This window comes from Diaphorina citri, unplaced genomic scaffold (assembly GCF_000475195.1).
Source record: "Diaphorina citri unplaced genomic scaffold, Diaci psyllid genome assembly version 1.1 scaffold101, whole genome shotgun sequence".
Classification (NCBI taxonomy): domain Eukaryota; kingdom Metazoa; phylum Arthropoda; class Insecta; order Hemiptera; family Psyllidae; genus Diaphorina; species Diaphorina citri.
In genome coordinates this window covers 317,722-338,334 of record NW_007377538.1, presented here as the reverse complement: position 1 = coordinate 338,334, position 20,613 = coordinate 317,722, and the positions used below count along the sequence as shown (strand labels likewise).

The 20,613-nt window shown below is 36.6% G+C and overlaps 2 protein-coding genes and 2 long non-coding RNA genes across 4 annotated transcripts; 1 reads left to right on the top strand and 3 right to left on the bottom strand.

Moving 5' to 3' along the window:
• Window positions 1-2,571: 2,571 nt before the first annotated feature.
• On the bottom strand, window positions 2,572-3,659 carry LOC113465390. Its single transcript, XM_026819887.1, has 3 exons — window positions 3,584-3,659; window positions 3,113-3,449; window positions 2,572-2,990 (listed from the first exon to the last, which is right to left on the bottom strand). Exons 2-3 carry the CDS (start codon window positions 3,354-3,356, stop codon window positions 2,572-2,574), a joined length of 663 nt encoding a protein of 220 aa, XP_026675688.1. The 5' UTR covers window positions 3,357-3,449; window positions 3,584-3,659.
• A 254-nt stretch (window positions 3,660-3,913) lies between these two features.
• On the top strand, window positions 3,914-18,727 carry LOC103524487 (GTP-binding protein Rheb homolog). Its single transcript, XM_017449635.2, has 5 exons — window positions 3,914-4,122; window positions 4,984-5,055; window positions 14,771-14,978; window positions 15,949-16,117; window positions 18,139-18,727. The coding sequence occupies exons 1-5, from the start codon at window positions 4,074-4,076 to the stop codon at window positions 18,229-18,231; spliced, it is 591 nt and encodes a 196-aa protein (XP_017305124.1). The 5' UTR covers window positions 3,914-4,073; the 3' UTR covers window positions 18,232-18,727.
• On the bottom strand, window positions 8,266-8,813 carry LOC113465398. Its single transcript, XR_003390129.1, has 2 exons — window positions 8,673-8,813; window positions 8,266-8,318 (listed from the first exon to the last, which is right to left on the bottom strand). It is a non-coding gene; the product is annotated as an uncharacterized LOC113465398 (long non-coding RNA).
• LOC113465397 lies at window positions 18,657-20,283 on the bottom strand. The gene is made up of 3 exons (XR_003390128.1): window positions 19,382-20,283; window positions 19,051-19,226; window positions 18,657-18,919 (listed from the first exon to the last, which is right to left on the bottom strand). It is a non-coding gene; the product is annotated as an uncharacterized LOC113465397 (long non-coding RNA).
• Between the last annotated feature and the right edge of the window lie 330 nt (window positions 20,284-20,613).

The following is a 20,613-nucleotide window of genomic DNA, read 5'->3' as shown; positions in this document are numbered from 1 at the left end:
TAAAATACGAGAAAGCAAAAGAAAAACAAGGTTCATTTTCTACTTGACTGAATTTTATTTGATGTCATCATAAATCATAATGATATGGTACCCTAGCTATACCCTTCTAATACACAAAGTACCTTACCACTTGTGCTCAAGTACCAAGTTCAACAATAATTATACCGAGAAAGCAAAAGAAAAACAAGGTTCATTTTCTACTTGACTGAATTTTATTTGTCATCGTAAATTATAATGATATGGTACCCTAGCTATACCCTTCTAATACACTAAGTACCTTACCACTTGTGCTCAAGTACCAAGTTCAACAATAATATATTATTGTTGAAAATTAAAAGCCCCCTAACTATGTCGTGTTCCTCGAATGACGTTATAAGTGACCCTTGGGCCTTGGTTCTAGGCTGGTTCTAGTTCGGTCTGAACTTCGGCCTTTGGTAGATTAGGAATCCGGTACTGGCCGTTAGTTAATTCACTGTTTCTAAATAGGTAACCCTTCTTAGCGTAACCCTTAACATTGTGAATTCTCCATCCTCATCTGCTAATCCTGTGTAGTACAGGAACACATTTTGAGTTCTTCCTCTGTAAAATAAATATGGAAGACCTCGAATGATGTTCCTCGAATGACGTTATAAGTGACCCTTGGGCCTTGGTTCTAGGCTGGTTCTAGTTCGGTCTGAACTTCGGCCTTGGGTAGATTAGGAATCCGGTACTGGCCGTTAGTTGATTCACTAAATTGATTCACCAAATAGGTTTCTAAATAGGTAACCCCTCTTAGCGTAACCCTTAGCTCTTAGTTGGTTTACTATTTCCAACTGTACGGAGGACAAATAGGAACTATTTGGTCTCCAAGCTGGTATATCCTTTCTATGTCAATATCTGGTACAATCTGATCGAAGCTGTTATTACATCTCTCAATTTTTTGTTGATTCTGAGCTAAGTTTAAATTTCTGTCCAATACCGAGCCCACTATTTCCAACTGTACGGAGGACAAATAGGAACTATTTGGTCTCCAAGCTGGTATATCCTTTCTATGTCAATATCTGGTACAATCTGTACAAAGCTGTTATTACATCTCTCAATTTTTTGTTGATTCTGAGCTAAGTTTAAATTTCTGTCCAATACCGAGCCTATATTATTGTTGATATCTTCAGGATTATTGTTGTTTTCGTCCATAGTTTGTTTAGTGGTCTGAGTATCTAGAATATTATAGATCAGCTTCATTTCCTGAGAATTGAATTCTAAATTGCTTTCCCCAGTATTCGCAGCATATTGATCAGTGTTCAGTTCTCCAGTGTTTTCATAGTAAGAGCATTCATTTTGAGGGATATAAACATCTGATTCCATCGTGTCGTCAGTTTCACCACCCAGTATTCTGAGAGTATCAACAAATATTTCGTTTATTTTAGTCGACATGGAAGTTGTTTCTACATTGGTTGGTATCTCGTTGAAATCCATGTTAATAGAGTTATCCATTTGACGAGTTTCGTTCAATTCATCAACAGGTTCTTTCTTGATATTTTCCAGCAACTTGTCAAAAGTTTCGGCCACAATGAGAACATCCTCATTTCTAGAAATATCAACAGCATTAGACATATTGAAACCCTCACTGTTTGGTTCTTTGTCTTCATAATTAAATGTGTCTATTTTATTATATTTACTTGAGGCTTCAAATGACTCACTAGGGGTGTTTAGTTTCTCAAACGTGTCAAGTTGTGGATGATACTTGTCATCTTTAGGTACATTTGCCTTTTTTCTAGAGTCCACTTTTGTTTTCTTCACTGAGCGGTTTATTCTTTTTGGTTTTGCTTTGAAATTCCATGTGTCATAGGTGATGTTCATTTCAACAAGCTACGACAAGTTATAAGAAAGTTATGGGCAAATCAAAACCGTCAGGTAACTCTGGGTCACCCTGTATTTTCAACATTGACTTCTAGACCCATGGTTAAGAAGTGACTGCCAGCAGTAATAGTACAAACAATGCAGTCAACAAAAGCCTTAGCAGTTTTTTTTCCCATGAGATTTGATAGAGAGACTGTAACTGCTAAGGTCTCTCCTGCTGAGTTTGTTCTTCTTATACACCTTAGTCCATTATTTCCTCTAATACAACTTTTTCCATTGTCTCTTTTCAGGGTGTATCAGAAATATTTCATATGGTTCTAGTAGAAATAGAGAAATCAAATGGGAACAATGTTCACGAGAAGACAAACTGTGCCATATCATAATACGGAATGCAATCAACTCTTCAAACCACAGGGATCAATCTTCTACTTTACTAGTGTAATAAATTATTTCTACTGTGAAAATTATGTGAGGAGGATCTGAAAATCAACAACTGTTTCAGTTAAGATACTCCAAGTTCAAAGTAAGATTCCCAAAGTAATACTTACCTGCCTCAGTGGTTTAGTGGTCAAGATGATCACCTGGTAAACAGGAGGACATGTTTTCAATTCCAGCAGAGGTATAGATTTTTGTCCAAACTAGTTGAGAATGTTGCCACATAATGAATGGAGATCTAAGGGGTAATCTAGGCTGCTCTTGTCAAGGGCCCAATCCATTGTGGGAACAATTGTATTATGCCCCCGAGTCCTTGATTGAGGAATTGAGCTGTGTTTTCGTTGTGGTCTCAGAACTTGCACCATTTAAATCGCCTTTCGATCTCAAATTACTTTTTCTGCTGAAAACAACTTTCTTCTTAGGACCTTTGGTTATGTTAGAATCGTCATATTTGGACAAAATTTTGTTAATATCTTCCAAGACCTCCCTTGGTTCTTCAAACTTTTCTGTGCTAGACGGTATGTTGTTTTCTGACGACTGTTCCAATTCCACTTGATTATTTGGTAAAGCGATAGAATTAGTATTGAATGGCTCGTTCTGGTATTGCTTTGCTGACTGAAAACCGATCATTATGCTCGAACGCCCTCCAAATTCTTCCAGTTGTTCTTCACTGAATGGAATATCATCGATATTGAAGTCAACATTCCTATCTGAACCTTGATCATTTTCGACGATCTCAGAACACCTCTTCATTAGTTGAGAAATTACACTTCCTGCTGTTTGGAATGGAAATATTTTCTCAGAATTGTTCTCTTGATCACAACATTCCTATCTGAACCTTGATCATTTTCGACGATCTCAGAACACCTCTTCATTAGTTGAGAAATTACACTTCCTGCTGTTTGGAAAGGAAATATTTTCACAGAATCGTTCTCTTGGCTATGGCTTGTGCCTTGTTCCTCATTCAGTTCATTTACTGACATTTTCACCAATGTTTTGGCTGTTTGAAATGGAAATGCAATTGATTTTCTTTCTTCATTGTTCATTTCCCTGGCGCTTTTGAGATCAGATTTGGCCTTCATATTGACAAGGTGAATATTTTTGCTATTTTTTGAGTGGATGTCACAATCTCATACCTATCAACAATGTGATACTAGGTATTAATCAATTCTGACCTGTAACAATGAAAACATGATTTACAGGTTATTCAGAAAATTTCACACATCTAGGTATGTACCTACCTATTTGCCTATTTCGTAGCCCAGCGATAGGACTGATGGCCCTTGAAGAATGTTAGGTACCTACCTACCGTAATCTACCTACAAACTACAAACTCATCAATCATCATCCATGGAAGTATGTGTAGGTACTTTCAGCTATTTCACGTTAAATTAAATGGTAAAATAAGTATACAGATATACATATTAAAAATTAAATATTTAGGTAGGTACCTAATAAAAAGAAAGTAAAAAGTACCTAATGAAAATTTATTCACCACTGTAAGATCACGTGTTGATAAAATTCAAACGTGCAGGGAAAAAATAACGGTGCGTAAAAAAAATGTATTACCTCTGTGGCCAATCGGATTTGTTGTAGTTCTCTGTGGTAGACATGTTTATTTTTTGTTGAGGTTAAAAAAAAATGAAACTTTTGAACTTTTGATAAAAGAAGCAAGAAGTGTTTTCTGATTACGATTATCAAGTGTTTAAGTAATCTGCCTCTGGCACAACTTGTCTCTTGTAAAATTTAACCAATCTATTATGTTATTGATGTGAAAGATTTACCGTGTAAACTTTAAAATGCCAGCTAAACAAAGAAAGATTGCCATCATGGGTTACAGATCTGTGGGTAAGTTGTAGAATGTTCTGTCTTCTTGATAAGATACAGTTTGCTGCGTTTTAGGAAAATTTCCACTTCCTGACCCTTGAGGTAGCAATTAAACTTCCCCGGTGTTCTACAATACTTCACCCAGTCTTTCTCTTTCTATAGTCCTGAGTAGGTATTGTAGCAAAAGATGGGACTAAGAACTGAGAGCCCATTCCCATTTGTGGTGAGCTTCACCCAATTTTTTCCCCTAAATGTCCCATAGGCAATGTAATTTAAATGAGAGTGTTCCCAGTACACACGACACGACTTTTTCCCTTCCAAATGACACAAAATGTCCTGTAGGCAATGTAATTAAATAGAGTTCCCACTGCATAGGTATGATACATTTTATATTTCCTGAATGACAAGTGGGAATGGGCTCTAAGCAAGCTAGGTTCAGTCCTAGTAGGTAAGGAGGTTTGAAAAATAGTGAATTTGCAATCCATAACCATAGATTTATTTTATAATCCCATTAACTTTGATCTCTTTCCCTATTCTAAATCACAGATCAAAAAATCCCAGCATTGTAGAGTCTCCATTACACCCAATTTTTACTTTCCTTATCCTATAGGAAGGAAAGTAATGCTCCAGTTTCGGTCCGATCAAAAAGATTCGTCGCGAGAATGTTCCAAATTTTGACTGTGAGCTGACCGTTACCGTACCTTGACTAGAACATCTAGTGTGTACACTCGCATTTACTTGCCTTCAACAATCATTTGATCGGACCGTGACCGGACCTTGACTGGCACTATAGTGTGAATCAGGCTTTAATTTGCAATCCATAATCATAGATTTATTTTATAATCCTAGATGCACATGATTTTTTTTTTTTTTTTTTTGCAGGTAAATCTTCCCTCAGTATTCAGTTTGTGGATGGTCAATTTGTAGACTCATATGATCCAACTATTGAAAACAGTAAGTATTGCATAGGTTTGTATTGGGTGGCAATCAATTTCTATATGTATTTCAATAATCTTTTTATTCTGGTTGTGCCCCCACTATTCACAAGGCTGAGTAGGTCCGGAGGCCCAATTTGGGTGATTTCCGATGTGATCCATTTATGGATCACACCGGACGTAGAGCACAACTATATTTTATTTTGCTATCACAAGCCGTACTTTCAAACTTCTTGTTTTCAAGAGTTTGCAACATTCCTTTACTGTCCATAGTCGGGACGGAAAAAACGTCTGTAAGTGTGCGCCCTGCTTAAGGTCCTCTATCAAACTAGACTGGAGCATCAAAATTGTCAGGTAAGCCGTATAGCAACATAAACACTCTGTTCAGACGATGGCCTGAAACACTGATTGTATAAGGGAAAAACCTGCCAGAATACTAAGTAAATTCAATATGTAATTAAAAGAAAGATTTTCTCTTTAATAGAATTCCCTATCAAAAGTCCACAAGGCATTCGAGTATGTTAAGAGATGTCTGTATGTCTCGTACCTATATCTGTAAGGTGATAAGGGAGAGAACTGTTCAGTCAAATCTTACCCTTTGACGACTTTGCTTCCAGTTGACGTATCACCTAGAAGAACTTTGAACAGATTCTCCTTGTTAACTTCCTGTAAAAGAAAAGATAGACACGAGGCAAAAGATTCCATCAATTCAAGGTACAGCTTCGCCCCAAGGCTTTTACATCAATGACTCCTCTTCCCCCCAAGAGGTTTGATAGAAGGAACTGTAACAACGAAGGTTTTGTCGTTCCTAAAATCGAACAGAGGAGGACAGGAACATCAATGGCTTTAAAGAAAGAAAAACAAGCTGGTGTGAACATCACACGACTTTCCTTATCCTATTGAATGATGCTTATTTGAGTGTTCTTTTACCCTAACTTTTACAATATCTCTAACCGTTTAGTCGCTATAGCTGAAAACCGCCAAAAAACGGTCGAAATCTGTCCAAAAGCGGTCAAAATACCGCCAAGCGCAGCAACGATCTCAATCAAAGGTTTTGTGTTGCATCCTTGTCACATTTGTGAACTACATACCTACCAAATTTCAAGTCTCTAGCTTATACCGTTCCCGAGATATTGTTAAATTACACCGAAAACCGCCAAAAAGCGGTAAAATGCCGCCAACCGTTGTACCGGTCTTAATCAAAAGTTTCGCGTCGCATTCTTGTCACTCTTGACAGCTACATACCAAATTTCAAGTCTCTAGCTTTTACCGTTCTCGAGATATTTTGTTTACAGACAGTGACATCTACATACCAAATTTCAAGTCTCTAGCTCTTACCGTTCTCGAGATATTTTGTTTAGAGACAGACACACACACGGACCAATGGCTCAAACTTAGGATTTAGGCTCTAGGGACCTCAAAACGTGTTTTGACACTAAAAACTGGCCATCGAAAATTTGGCCCGATTACATTACTTTCCTTCCTATATTTATGATAAGGTAAGTAAAAAATCGATAGGTAAAAAAAATCTTTTTAAAGGAAACACTACTTGAAAATTTAGCGTGGTGCGTTGAGCGGGGAACGGCATTTGTGACAGGCATTTATGCTTAACACAATTAAAATTCCTTTAAAACTTCATACCTAATAATAATAATCTCAATAGTAATGCACCTACTTTAGAATTATAGTAGGTATCATTTATATCAGTCACCTGCTTCTACTTTCTCAATTGTCCTCCTGGGGCTGGGTTAAACCCAGATGAAATGATCATTATAAAGATTCAAGACATGCGAACTAACAACTAACTTTCTCAATTAGACATTAAAGCTTTTCCTTGTTGATTGCAAAGAACCAGTACCTACTGTAAAACTGCCAAGTCTTATAAGGTAGAAACACACTACTAACATGTCACGTAATCTCATGGGTGTAAGAAAGATGTAGTTCAAAGTTTTCCCATAATATTGTACCTAGGTAATTTCGTTCATGATAGCCACTGCCCTCACGTCACGTGAGCACACGTGACAAGCTACCCGCCTCCTCACATCAATCTCACCTAGCCTGAGTGAGGCCGGGAAAAGCTAGCATCAAGCGATTGCCCAGATGAATTCTGAGAGTATCAACAAATATTTCGTTTATTTTAGTCGACATGGAAGTTGTTTCTACATTGGTTGGTATCTCGTTGAAATCCATGTCAATAGAGTTATCCATTTGACGAGTTTCGTTCAATTCATCAACAGGTTCTTTCTTAATATTTTCCAGCAACTTGTCAAAAGTTTCGGCCACAATGAGAACATCATCATTTCTAGAAATATCAACAGCATTGGACATATTGAAACCCTCACTGTTTGGTTCTTTGTCTTCATAATTAAATGTGTCTATTTTATTATATTTACTTGAGGCTTCAAATGACTCACTAGGGGTGTTTAGTTTCTCAAACGTGTCAAGTTGTGCATGATACTTGTCATCTTTAGGTACATTTGCCTTTTTTCTAGATTCCACTTTTGTTTTCTTCACTGAGCGGTTTATTCTTTTTGGTTTTGCTTTGAAATTCCATGTGTCATAATATTCATATTCTTCTCCTTGTTCTGCAATACTTGTAGTGGACTCATCATTAGATACTGTATTCCATCCTGCTGAATGTTGTATGTGCTTTCTCTTCAATGTTCTATTTCTTGGTAGGAATATGGGTTTCGATATTTGATTGGGGAAGATAGAAGGAGAAAATCTTCCGCCATCATTGGAGAGACAAACCTAAACATTCCAAACGGAGACATCACAGGACTCACTCGCATCACGTCACTTCCTCTCCTGACTATTAGGTTTTATCTGAGGAAGTAACTAGGTAGGTACTTTTCGGACCGTTCAAAACATTGCCGGAAACTCACGATCTATCACGACTAAACTGATGAAAAAAAAGTAAAGAAAATTTCGGGATCTGGTAGGGTTATATAAAGGCCAGCCACTCACTATCAGGTGCTAGGGTAAAGAGGCTCTTTAGTCCTGTTTGACTAAGCACTGATATTATTTCTATTTTAGGACAAAGAAAAGGCTTTTTTTGCTATACCCTACCATGGCAAAGCGTGGCATTACTACAAGGCAAGGGAAAAGAAAAGGGCTAACACCTTTCAACTTTAGGAAAGGCATAGTGTTAATAGCATGAAAGAAGATTGTTTAAATGTTAATGGCATAAAAGAAGATTGTTTAAGTTAAAAATGTGTTGACGACTAAGGATGAATCTCATTTTAACACGAGAAGAGACTCAATCGAAGAAATTACGGGACACTAGAGATGTGTAAACAGTGAGTGAGATATAAAAATCCAGGTAAAAAGAACTACTGTTTTCAGTATACCACTCAGTCAATGATTTAGGCCAGCCACTCACTATCAGGTAGGTACCTACGTTCTCCGTTTTCGACCGGCCGAACACAGGGCAGCCACCGGACAAGGAAAGTAAGTAACTATGTATCAGGTAGACCTGATCAGGTGTACCTGTCAAGTCTACCTGATTGTGAGTGGCTCGCCTCAGATCCTAACTTCCTATCGTTACAGGGAGTTGAAACGTGGTTAGGTACATGTTTTTAGGATCTGATTGACTGAGTAGTCCAGTGAAAAGAGTAGATCTTTATTATAGCTCACTCAGTCTTTACACCACTAGACACTAAAAATTCGAAAAGTTGACGAGACAAAGCCAACGGAGTAGATAGTAGGTAACTCAACCCTTCAATCAACTAAAAAAAGTAAATTAATCATATCCCGCAATACCTGTGTGCAATCCCTTATCAGGAAGACTTATTTGAAAAAACTATGATGATAAACATATCGTGAATGACAATGATTCTTGAGAAACAATATTTGAATGGAAAGTGTCAGACTATCAATTACCTGTCTTACTATGAACACTTGAAAATTAATGCGAGTATAAAATCACTCACTAACCCTTTCACATTTTCTGATAACCAGGTTTGTTGTTCTTTATTCTAATACCTACATATCTTAGAGTATAAGCTGCTTACAAAGATAATAAAGAGTATTACCGAAACATGTGGATGCATCAATTACCTACTTTTATTTTTATTAGGTACATAGGTAATTACGGACCTACAAATACCCATTTTGTGTATGACAATGTTGGTACACTCTAATAAAATAAATAATATGTATCGATAGAAAAAATAAAAAATCCTATTTCCGCTAATTTATTAAAACTTAATGTGAAACATAACATTAATTTTTTATTTTAAAGGGATTTTCATTTTATTCTAGATATTTAGTTAATGATTCTACCACAAGAATCATCCACATGAATAATTATGTTGAATTGTACCTACTGGGGTAGGAAAACGTACGACCGCTATAACTTGGGTAATACCTTACTGCGAATCATTAAATGGGAGGAATTTTTTTATTTTAAAGGGATTTTCATTTTATTCTAGATATTTAGTTAATGATTCTACCACAAGAATCATTCACATAAATAATTATGTTGAATTGTACCTACTGGGGTAGGAAAATGTGCGGCCGCTATATCTTGGGTAATACCTTACTGCGAATCATTAAATGGGAGGGAACAAGGGGCCTTCCTTCAGTTGTTCAAATTATATTCGAAACCGCGAATCGTTAAAATATAGGAGGAAACAAGAAGTGGCCTAACTTCAGCTCATCAAATTATTGTATTCGAAAACAAGCAGTGAACGAAATTGAAAATGATCACCCCCTCACACAATTCGTATCTGAAAACGAAATGATTATTGACATTGATTAAGAGGCCCTGTCAATGGATGTGGCACAATTCTCGAAACATTAAGTACAAAATACAGGGTGGTCCGAATTTAGAGGGTTCAACATTTCGTTTTAACTGAGCAAGTGTTTGACTTCAATTATTCTTTTGTGGGCTACATTTTTTTTTTTTTTTTTACTCTATACCTATTGATTTTTGGTGCAAATTCCGTAGTTACTTAATTTTATTTGGTATCGTAAAGTAATACGATTTAGGTTCATCTTCACTATCACTGAAAAAAATAAATACGTAGGTAAGTAGATAAATAAAAATAAATATTAACTATGTCGTGTTCCTCGAATGACGTTATAAGTTATAAGTTATAAGTGACCCTTGGGCCTTGGTTCTAGGCTGGTTCTAGTTCGGTCTGAACTTCGGCCTTGGGTAGATTAGGAATCCGGTACTGGCCGTTAGTTGATTCACTAAATTGATTCACCAAATAGGTTTCTAAATAGGTAACCCCTCTTAGCGTAACCCTTAGCTCTTAGTTGGTTTACTATTTCCAACTGTACGGAGGACAAATAGGAACTATTTGGTCTCCAAGCTGGTATATCCTTTCTATGTCAATATCTGGTACAATCTGATCGAAGCTCTTATTACATCTCTCAATTTTTTGTTGATTCTGAGCTAAGTTTAAATTTCTGTCCAATACCGAGCCTATATTATTGTTGATATCTTCAGGATTATTGTTGTTTTCGTCCATAGTTTGTTTAGTGGTCTGAGTATCTAGAATATTATAGATCAGCTTCATTTCCTGAGAATTGAATTCTAAATTGCTTTCCCCAGTATTCGCAGCATATTGATCAGTGTTCAGTTCTCCAGTGTTTTCATAGTAAGAGCATTCATTTTGAGGGATATAAACATCTGATTCCATCGTGTCGTCAGTTTCACCACCCAGTATTCTGAGAGTATCAACAAATATTTCGTTTATTTTAGTCGACATGGAAGTTGTTTCTACATTGGTTGGTATCTCGTTGAAATCCATGTTAATAGAGTTATCCATTTGACGAGTTTCGTTCAATTCATCAACAGGTTCTTTCTTGATATTTTCCAGCAACTTGTCAAAAGTTTCGGCCACAATGAGAACATCCTCATTTCTAGAAATATCAACAGCATTAGACATATTGAAACCCTCACTGTTTGGTTCTTTGTCTTCATAATTAAATGTGTCTATTTTATTATATTTACTTGAGGCTTCAAATGACTCACTAGGGGTGTTTAGTTTCTCAAACGTGTCAAGTTGTGGATGATACTTGTCATCTTTAGGTACATTTGCCTTTTTTCTAGAGTCCACTTTTGTTTTCTTCACTGAGCGGTTTATTCTTTTTGGTTTTGCTTTGAAATTCCATGTGTCATAGTATTCATATTCTTCTCCTTGTTCTGCAATACTTGTAGTGGACTCATCATTAGATACTGTATTCCATCCTGCTGAATGTTGTATGTGCTTTCTCTTCAATGTTCTATTTCTTGGTAGGAATATGGGTTTCGATATTTGATTGGGGAAGATAAGTAGCAATTTCAGCATGAATACGTTTTTGTGGTCGTTTTCTGTGAACTCCTGAAATTCAAAAGAAAAGTTTGAATTAAAATTAAAGAAAAATGTCGAATACATCGCCATCAGTAGGCACCAGGTACAGAAGTTCGACAATTAAACAAGTTAATGTCCTATTAGAAATATGATAGATTGAAGATTCTGTAACTTTGTGAAGGTCCATCTTGACTAGGTAGGTTGAAATATAACCCTACTTGTCTATTCATCGTGACTACATATTTTGTACTAGAAAATTACCTTTTATCTAATATTGTTTCTTCATAAGAAAGGTAGATACCTAAAGTAGAGTACTTACATAGTCGTCAAGGCTATTCTCAGTATCTTGAGGTCTTGTATTTAGTGTCGTCTCCATTTCTATTCTTGGCCATGACAGTTCCTCTGTGAAGAAAGAAAATATGTAAAATAATAATACCTAGATAGTACCCTTAGTGTCGTCTCCATTTCTATTCTTGGCCATGACAGTTCCTCTGTGAAGAAAGAAAATATGTAAAATAATAATACCTAGATAGTACCTATGGTATGTGTGCAAAACAACAGCAAGCTTTGTGTGGCTCGGTCAGGCACACACCATGCTCAACAGTGCTTAACCTCAATGTTCGATAGGAAATTTGCTGAACTCTTTCTTGAATATCTCCTACTGCTTGGATTTAGGGATGCCAGTCCTATACGTGAGCAGTAGTAGGTACCTACTACCTTCGACCTTCCCGGCGACCCGACGCATATTGCATATACAAAACTATACGTGAGCAGTAGTAGGTACCTACCTTCGACCTTCCTGGCGACGCGACGCATATTGCATATACAAAATATTATCAGGCGATCATAAAAAATCTACCTATCGCTCTTAAAAGGTGACCCTGGCGCGAAAGACCTGCTGTCACCATAGTGTTTAAAGCACCTAACAAAGTGGCTTTAGCCTTAACGGCTAAACAAGCTTAATTTTAATTATTTTGATCGAGATTGATCTACTATAGGCGATCATAAAAAATCTACCTATCGCTCTTAAAAGGTGACCCTGGCGCGAAAGACCTGCTGTCACCATAGTGTTTAAAGCACCTAAAAAAGTGGGTTTAGCCTTAACGGCTAAACAAGCTTAATTTTAATTATTTTGATCGAGATTGATCTACTAGGGCTCTAGGGGCACCTTTAATCTTTAAATTTTACCTTCCAAGGAATGTGTGAACATAATACGTCGACAGTAGGGTAAAACAGCTAGGGAGTTTCGAAATTCTGCTGCCAAATCATACAGAGCAGCTTGATAGTGATTCCTGCTGAACAAATGAGACAGCTGCAAATTCTCCTGAAAAAAAAAATATATAGGTATATTAAAAGAAGGTATTACACATATAATACATAAGTATAATTACAAAAAAAAAATAGTAGGTAATTTAGAACCTTTTTTTTATATTGTTTTAATATTTACCTTTTTGTAGAGAGAGAGATAGTATCCGGTATTTTCTCACCTGAAAGTGTTTCAAGACATCCCTCGATTTCTGGGATAGTATGCGTGACCATATGCCTTTGCTAAGTTCACACATCTGTGGAAGGGAAAACAGAGTAAGAATAGTAACATTAATTAATTAATTGATTAGTTTAATGGTCTAACCTATTTAGTTATTAAATATTCTTGTCTTGTCTTGGTTCATTATAGGTACCTGCTGTATACTCGTATTATTAGAATTCTTTAGCACAATCCTTTAGCATTTATACCTACAGTGACTTGTAAAGGATTTTTTTTTCTTTCTTTTTTTGAACATCTATAAACCGTTTTATTAGGATCGATTTTTATTATTAATTTATTTATTTCCAATTTATTAATTTATGAGGTGCACTTACATTCCAATAGAGTTCAGCCAGGTACACCGTTTTCTTCATCATGACCAAACTGACAGGAATATTAAGCAGGTGGTCGAAACATCTACTCAGTTCGCTCATAGCACAAGGTGACATATCCAGACAGTCGTCCAACCATTGGAGTATGTTACCGGAAGTTCTAACCAAATCCTCTTCCCATTGACATAGGCTGAAATGAAATTAACATGTTGAGCAGGAGCTACTCAGGTAGGCTTACATGTCCTCCTTTTTATACGTTTGTCCTCCGTCCGCCTACCTTTTTAAAAAATAGCAAAACCTAAATTACGTAATGTATCGTTTTCCGTTGAGAAGAGGACGTTAGTATTTTTTGTGCAATTTAGTCCATTTACAATGTACGTAAATTCAGTAGGTTTATAAATAGGTGGTAGGTACAGTATACCTACTTAACAGTCAGGTCAACCTCGGATTGAACTCAATCCTGAATCAATCCACGGTGGTAAAACTCGACCTTTGTATGTTCAGCGAATAGCACGTTGAATGCACAGCGAACAAACCTTATCGGTTTAGGACAAATTTCTCCCCGGGCTGGAATCGAACTTACGACTTAGGGCTTACAAGGCAGACGCGCTACTTTCCAAGCTAGCTAGGCTCAGTGACTTAAATAATGTACTTACATGCCAGCCTAGTTAGCTTGGTTGGTAGCGCGTCTGTCTTGTAAGCGCTGGCCGCGGATTCGATTCCCGCCTGGGGCGAATTTTATCCTGATGGAATAATGTTCGTTCTCGGAACGGCTGGCTTTTTCCTATCCTGTCTTCCTTCTCTCTTCGATTTCGGGACGATAAGACCTTAGCAGTTATAGTTTCCTGTACCAAACCTCTTTAAATAATAATGATAAATAAATAAATACTTAAGGCTGAGTGAACAACCAAACTCCAAGCACAGAGCTGAAAAAACTTTGACCCCACCAGGAATTAACCCTGGGACCTCCAGTGTGAAACCCACTTGGCCATGGAGTTTGACACAGGGCCTATCCATTATCATACTCTTGGACTTAAAAGGCTGAGTGAACAACCAAACTCCAAGCACAGAGCTGAAAAAACTTTGACCCCACCAGGAATTAACCCTGGGACCTCCAGTGTGATACCCACTTGGCCATGGAGTTTGACACAGGGCCTATCCATTATCATACTCTTGGACCTATCCCCGAAAGTTCTCTTCTTATTTCCATTGCAAACTTTTTACTTCTCTCTCCCCATGTAGCAAAATGGACTAACTCTTTGTACAATACTTTCTGTGTGAGGACTGAGGAGACAAGTGAGAGATCCATAATTTCTTTTTCTAGACATTCAATCAGAGACATTAGTTAGTTCAATAAGGACGATGCAGAAATTTGCATCAAGATAATGTACCTATTAGTCAGTCCGACAAGGAAAGTTTAGTACAATTTGGTAAATAAAAGCCCCATGTAGCAAAATGGACTAACTCTTTGTACAATACTTTCTGTGTGAGGACTGAGGAGACAAGTGAGAGATCCATAATTTCTTTTTTTTAGATGTAAATCACTTCCTAATTTTTGTTATTTGTTCACAGCATTTGTAAAAACAACCAGAATGAACAATCAAGACTACGACTTGAAGCTAGTTGACACAGCTGGTCAAGATGAGTATTCAATATTTCCTGCCCAGTATTCAATGGACATCCATGGCTATGTTTTAGTCTACTCTATCACCTCACACAAGTCATTTGAAGTAGTTCAAATTCTATATGACAAGTTACTTGATATGACAGGAAAAATTCAGTAAGTTTTATGTTTCTCAATTTTACAAGGTATCTATGAATCAGTGCTGATAGTATATTGAATACACCAATCCTTATTGGTTCACTAGAAATGTTGCATATGGTTGGTATCAGGATGGGTGAATTTGAAGTAGTTCAAATTCTATATGACAAGTTACTTGATATGACAGGAAAAATTCAGTAAGTTTTATGTTTCTCAATTTGACAAGGTATCTATGAATCAGTGTTGATAGTATATTGAATGCACCAATCCTTATTGGTTCACTAGAAATGTTGCATATGGTTGGTATCAGGATAGGTGACCACTGGTTTTTCTCAGCCCCTAATGGTTTTTCTCAGGTTAATGTAATATGGCAGGTAGTTTGTCAGTGAATAGAGCGTAAGCTCCCCATCACTAAGATACTTATTGTCACTAGTCATTACCTACATTTGAAGTAGTTCAAATTCTATATGACAAGTTACTTGATATGACAGGAAAAATTCAGTAAGTTTTATGTTTCTCAATTTGACAAGGTTGCTGGTTATTTGGGGATCTAACATTTAGGTACTTTTTACAGTCTTTGAGTATATGTTTTACGGTAATTCTACAACCACAAACTTCACACTCAGGTGGGGGATCTCTCCATTAGATATACATGGGTCAAATTAGTGTGGCCGATACAGAGACGTGACTTGTTCTCGCCTGGACCCTAATCCTTATTGGTTCACTAGAAATGTTGCATATGGTTGGTATCAGGATGGGTGACCACTGGTTTTTCTCAGCCCCCAATGGTTTCTCTCAGGTTAATGTAATATGGCAGGTAGTTTGTCAGTGAATAGAGGGTAAGCTCCCCATCACTAAGATACTTATTGTCACTAGTCATTACCTATCATTTCTAAGTTTGCCACCATTTTTACTTTCTTATTATTTCTCTTGAGTTTGAGCACTTGTAGGTACATTTTTATTAACTTTGTAACTGTGTGGTTTTCAGAAATTCCTCTGTTAAATCACCAACATCTTGTGTTTCAAGCGTGCCTATAGTGCTCGTGGGAAACAAAAAAGATTTACATATGGAAAGAATGATTAGCTATGATGAAGGAAAACGGCTGGCCGAATCATGGAAAGCTGGATTTGTAGAAGCCTCAGCTAAACAAGATGATGTAAGTTATTTCATTTTTAAGTAGGCACTTATGCACTGGGTGACCTAGAGTTACCTGACAGTTTTTTTCAAGCGTGCCTATAGTGCTCGTGGGAAACAAAAAAGATTTACATATGGAAAGAATGATTAGCTATGATGAAGGAAAACGGCTGGCTGAATCATGGAAAGCTGGATTTGTAGAAGCCTCAGCTAAACAAGATGATGTAAGTTATTTCATTTTTAAGTAGGTACTTATGTACAGGGTGACCTAGAGTTACCTGACAATTTTTAATTATTTTTTTTTTTTAATTTTATTTAAATTACCGGGGGCTACCCATTTTATACAAGTCCCTACACTTAACTACACTTAAAAATATTTAATTTTATTTTATTTAAATTAACGGGGGCTACCCATTTTATACAAGTCCCTAAAATGATGCTACATGGTCAATTTTCAAGATAAAAGAGTGATATTTATTTTAAACGAAAGGCAACAAAATAAGGTTTACATTTTTGGGCATTTTGTTTATGATGGTGATCAGTGTGGAAGACAACGCTAGCCGAAAAATTTAAAAGCCCCCTCTGCCTCGCTGTGACATATCACTTACCAAGTGGAGCTTCTGTCTCTTTCACAATCCGAATTGTCTTATGTTTGTGAAGAAGTGTTTCATTATTAAAGTCACCAAAATCCTCTGCTTCAGATACCGCGGAAGGAGCAAGTAATTGGCGGCCTAAATTCTTCTCGTTTTCTTTGTACAATACCTCATAAACTGATTTCGCATTTGCATCAGAAAGTTCTTTCTTGGCATCTAAAGTCGTAGTTGAAGTTACTGGAGCCGCTTTTCCACGAGGCTGATTTTTCGGTACGTTCTCGGAAGATTGATTGACCGTGACGCCGGCGCCGACAGAATTTCCAGATTTGATTCCTGGTCCTGTGTTTGTCTTTGTTGATTTCGTTTGACAGTTTCCCGTTTTCTTGGTATTTTTCGAAGGTTTGAATACAATTTTTTTGGGAGATGTTTCTTTGCTTTGGGTTGGTTTTTCTATTGGGCGTCTTGTTTTTGATTTCACCTTTAAATATTCTTCAGTATCGGGAACTTTGAATATCACATCTGAATCATTGCTTGAATCCGATTTCTTTGGATACCTTCTGTTGCGCTTTTCGAAAACAACCTTTCTTTTGATGACACTTTTATTCAGAGTGAAATCATCATCAGTGTGTGTATTGCTATCGAAATCTTCATTGTCCGTTTCAGTACTAAAGTCTTCCCCTTCATCAAGTCTTGTAATTTTCTTTTTTACTTCTTTACGAGGTTTTGTGAACACAACTTTTTTTCTTGTGTCTTTCTTTTCATCAGAATCACTTTGAACCCGTTCGTTTTTTGCATCAGCGGTATTTTCTGCGTTTCTTGTTTCATCAGCAATTTCATTGGAATTCAATATCAAGGGATCTCTACTTCGTAAATTTCTGCCAAAGGTAATTTTTCTTTTGTTTATGTCTTTGGTGTTAGCAGGACCTGGCTTTTCATTACTCGAATTTTCATTATTTGGACATGATTTTGCAATTGGAGAAGAATAGCAGGACCTGGCTTTTCATTACTCGAATTTTCATTATTTGGACATGATTTTGCAATTGGAGAAGAGAGGACCTGGCTTTTCATTACTCGAATTTTCATTATTTGGACATGATTTTGCAATTGGAGAAGAAGAATTGACATTAGAAGTCTCAGAATTGAACTCAGTGATGTTCATTTCAACAAGCTACGACAAGTTATAAGAAAGTTATGGGCAAATCAAAACCGTCAGGTAACTCTGGGTCACTCTGTATTTTCAAGATTGACTTCTAGACCCATGTTTAAGAAGTGACTGCCAGCAGTAATAGTAAAAACAATGCAGTCAATAAAAGCCTTAGCAGTTTTTTTTTTCCAAGAGATTTGATAGAGAGACTGTAACTCCTAAGGTCTCCCATGCTGAGTTTGTTCTTCTTATACACCTTAGTCCATTATTTCCTCTAATACAACTTTTCCCATTGTCTCTTTTCAGGGTGTATCAGAAATATTTCATATGGTTCTAGTAGAAATAGAGAAATCAAATGGGAACAATGTTCACGAGAAGACAAACTGTGCCATATCATAATACGGAATGCAATCAACTCTTCAAACCACAGGGATCAACCTTCTACTTTACTAGTGTAATAAATTATTTCTACTGTGAAAATTATGTGAGGAGGATCTGAAAATCAACAACTGTTTCAGTTAAGATACTCCAAGTTCAAAGTAAGATTCCCAAAGTAATACTTACCTGCCTCAGTGGTTTAGTGGTCAAGATGATCACCTGGTAAACAGGAGGGCATGTTTTCAATTCCAGCAGAGGTATAGATTTTTGTCCAAACTAGTTGAGAATTTTGCCACATAATGAATGGAGATCTAAGGGGTAATCTAGGCTGCTCTTGTCAAGGGCCCAATCTATTGTGGGAACAATTGGATTATGCCCCCGAGTCCTTGATTGAGGAATTGAGCTGTGTTTTCGTTGTGTAATTTTCGTTGTTAGGTTTTGATTTTGTGGTTGTGATAAAACCATAACTTAACCATGAAAATTCCATCACCTAACCTCTTTGTAATGTTAAATCCCCTTACAAGTGTACTTGATCATTTTCTCGTGACTCTGAATTTGATTTTCATAGAGGGAATGTTGAGATTGTTGAGGGCACGAACTAAAGCAAGGGCAAGCTAATCCGACATACATATTTCCATGTGACACTTCATTTGACTATTTGTTATGTTTTCAATATGAGTCAAGTCAAAGATAGGCAGGAACGAATAACCTCTCTTCTTACCAGATTTTTCTTCTATGCAAACTATACATTTTGAAATTTGGGAAATGTCCGGGTTTTTGGAACCAAATGTCCTACTTTTTAAAAATTTGATCTGGAGACCCTAGGCAGGAACGAATAACCTCTCTTCTTACCAGATTTTTCTTCTATTTTTTCCTCTGTTAATATTTATTTAATTTTTAGCTCTATTTTTGTTTAGCATAATGTTTTTGTGTATTCTTCATGTGACTTGTTTTGTGGTTCTTATGGACTTTTGATTAGGATTCTAAAGTTAGCTCTAGGGACGTCCTTATTCTATCTATTTTTTCCTCTGTTAATATTTATTTAATTTTTAGCTCTATTTTTGTTTAGCATAATGTTTTTGTGTATTCTTCATGTGACTTGTTGTTTTGTGGTTCTTATGGACTTTTGATTAGGATTCTAAAGTTAGCTCTAGGGACGTCCTTATTCTACTATCTAATTATTTATCTTTCTTGATTATTTTAACCATTTTAGCCTTAGTCTGTTGAGAGTACTAAATCGAGGCCTACAAGTAACATAACTTTCGACAGATTGCATGACAAGTCTAGTTTGAACAAGAAACCTACTTCGTGTGGACAGTAAACGTGGGAAACTTTAATGTTCACATGCCATAGGCAGGGCACACACTATGTCCCGTGTCTGTCCCTTGAAACAATCTAGTCGGGACGGAAAAAACGTCTGTAAGTGTGCGCCCTGCTTAAGGTCCTCTATCAAACTAGACTGGAGCATCAAAATTGTCAGGTAAACCGTATAGGAACATAAACACTCTGTTCAGGCAATGGCCTGAAACACTGATTGTATAAGGGAAAAACCTGCCAGAATACTAAAATTCAATATGTAATTAAAAGAAAGATTTTCTCTTTAATAGAATTCCTTATCAAAAGTCCACAAGGCATTCGAGTATGTTAAGAGATGTCTGTATGTATATTTTTTGGCAATGTCAGGTAATAGGATACCTTTTTTTTATGCGATACAACTGCTACATAAATTCACAGACTCGTAACATTACTGGTTATCTGCCTGCCCCCGTGGAATGCAACACGATCGCCTGGTAATCAGGAGAACGTAGGTTCAATCCCGGCCGAAGTATGAAATTTTATCCTCGACATTATTGTAATACGCCAATGTAGCAGTTGTTTCCAATCTTCAGTAAAGTATTCATATGCTGGTATATTTTCTAGTTTTAGTTCATAATATTTAATCAATTTTTTCGTTTAAGAGTGTTTTATCTGTTTTCCTCTTTGTAAGAAATGAAACAAATGTAAGAATACTGGGTGCGACGATGGGTTTTTATCATACGTACGTATGGGGGTAAAACTGGTGTCATTCTACTATTGGTACTTTTATCTGTTTTCCTCTTTGTAAGAAATGAAACAAATGTAAGAATACTGGGTGCGACGATGGGTTTTTATCATACGTACGTATGGGGGGAAAACTGGTGTCATTCTACTTACTATTGGTATAATATTTAATCAATTTTTTCGTTTAAGAGTGTTTTATCTGTTTTCCTCTTTGTAAGAAATGAAACAAATGTAAGAATACTGGGTGCGACAATGGGTTTTTATCATACGTACGTATGGGGGGTAAAACTGGTGTCATTCTACTATTGGTATTGGTAGTAGTTGTCAAACACCCATTGTCGTCACCTAGCTTTTGTATTATAA

Bases quoted from the DNA above. Each gene is read 5' to 3' on its own strand.
- LOC113465390 (XM_026819887.1), bottom strand. From the start codon at position 3,356: ATGAAGGCCAAATCTGATCTCAAAAGCGCCAGGGAAATGAACAATGAA. The intron at 2,991-3,112 runs GTTCAGATAGGA...AAAATGATCAAG, and splicing joins GATCGTCGAAAATGATCAAG to GTTCAGATAGGAATGTTGAC.
- LOC103524487 (XM_017449635.2), top strand. From the start codon at position 4,074: ATGCCAGCTAAACAAAGAAAGATTGCCATCATGGGTTACAGATCTGTG. The intron at 4,123-4,983 runs GTAAGTTGTAGA...TTTTTTTTGCAG, and splicing joins CATGGGTTACAGATCTGTGG to GTAAATCTTCCCTCAGTATT. The intron at 16,118-18,138 runs GTAAGTTATTTC...GTCTCTTTTCAG, and splicing joins CCTCAGCTAAACAAGATGAT to GGTGTATCAGAAATATTTCA.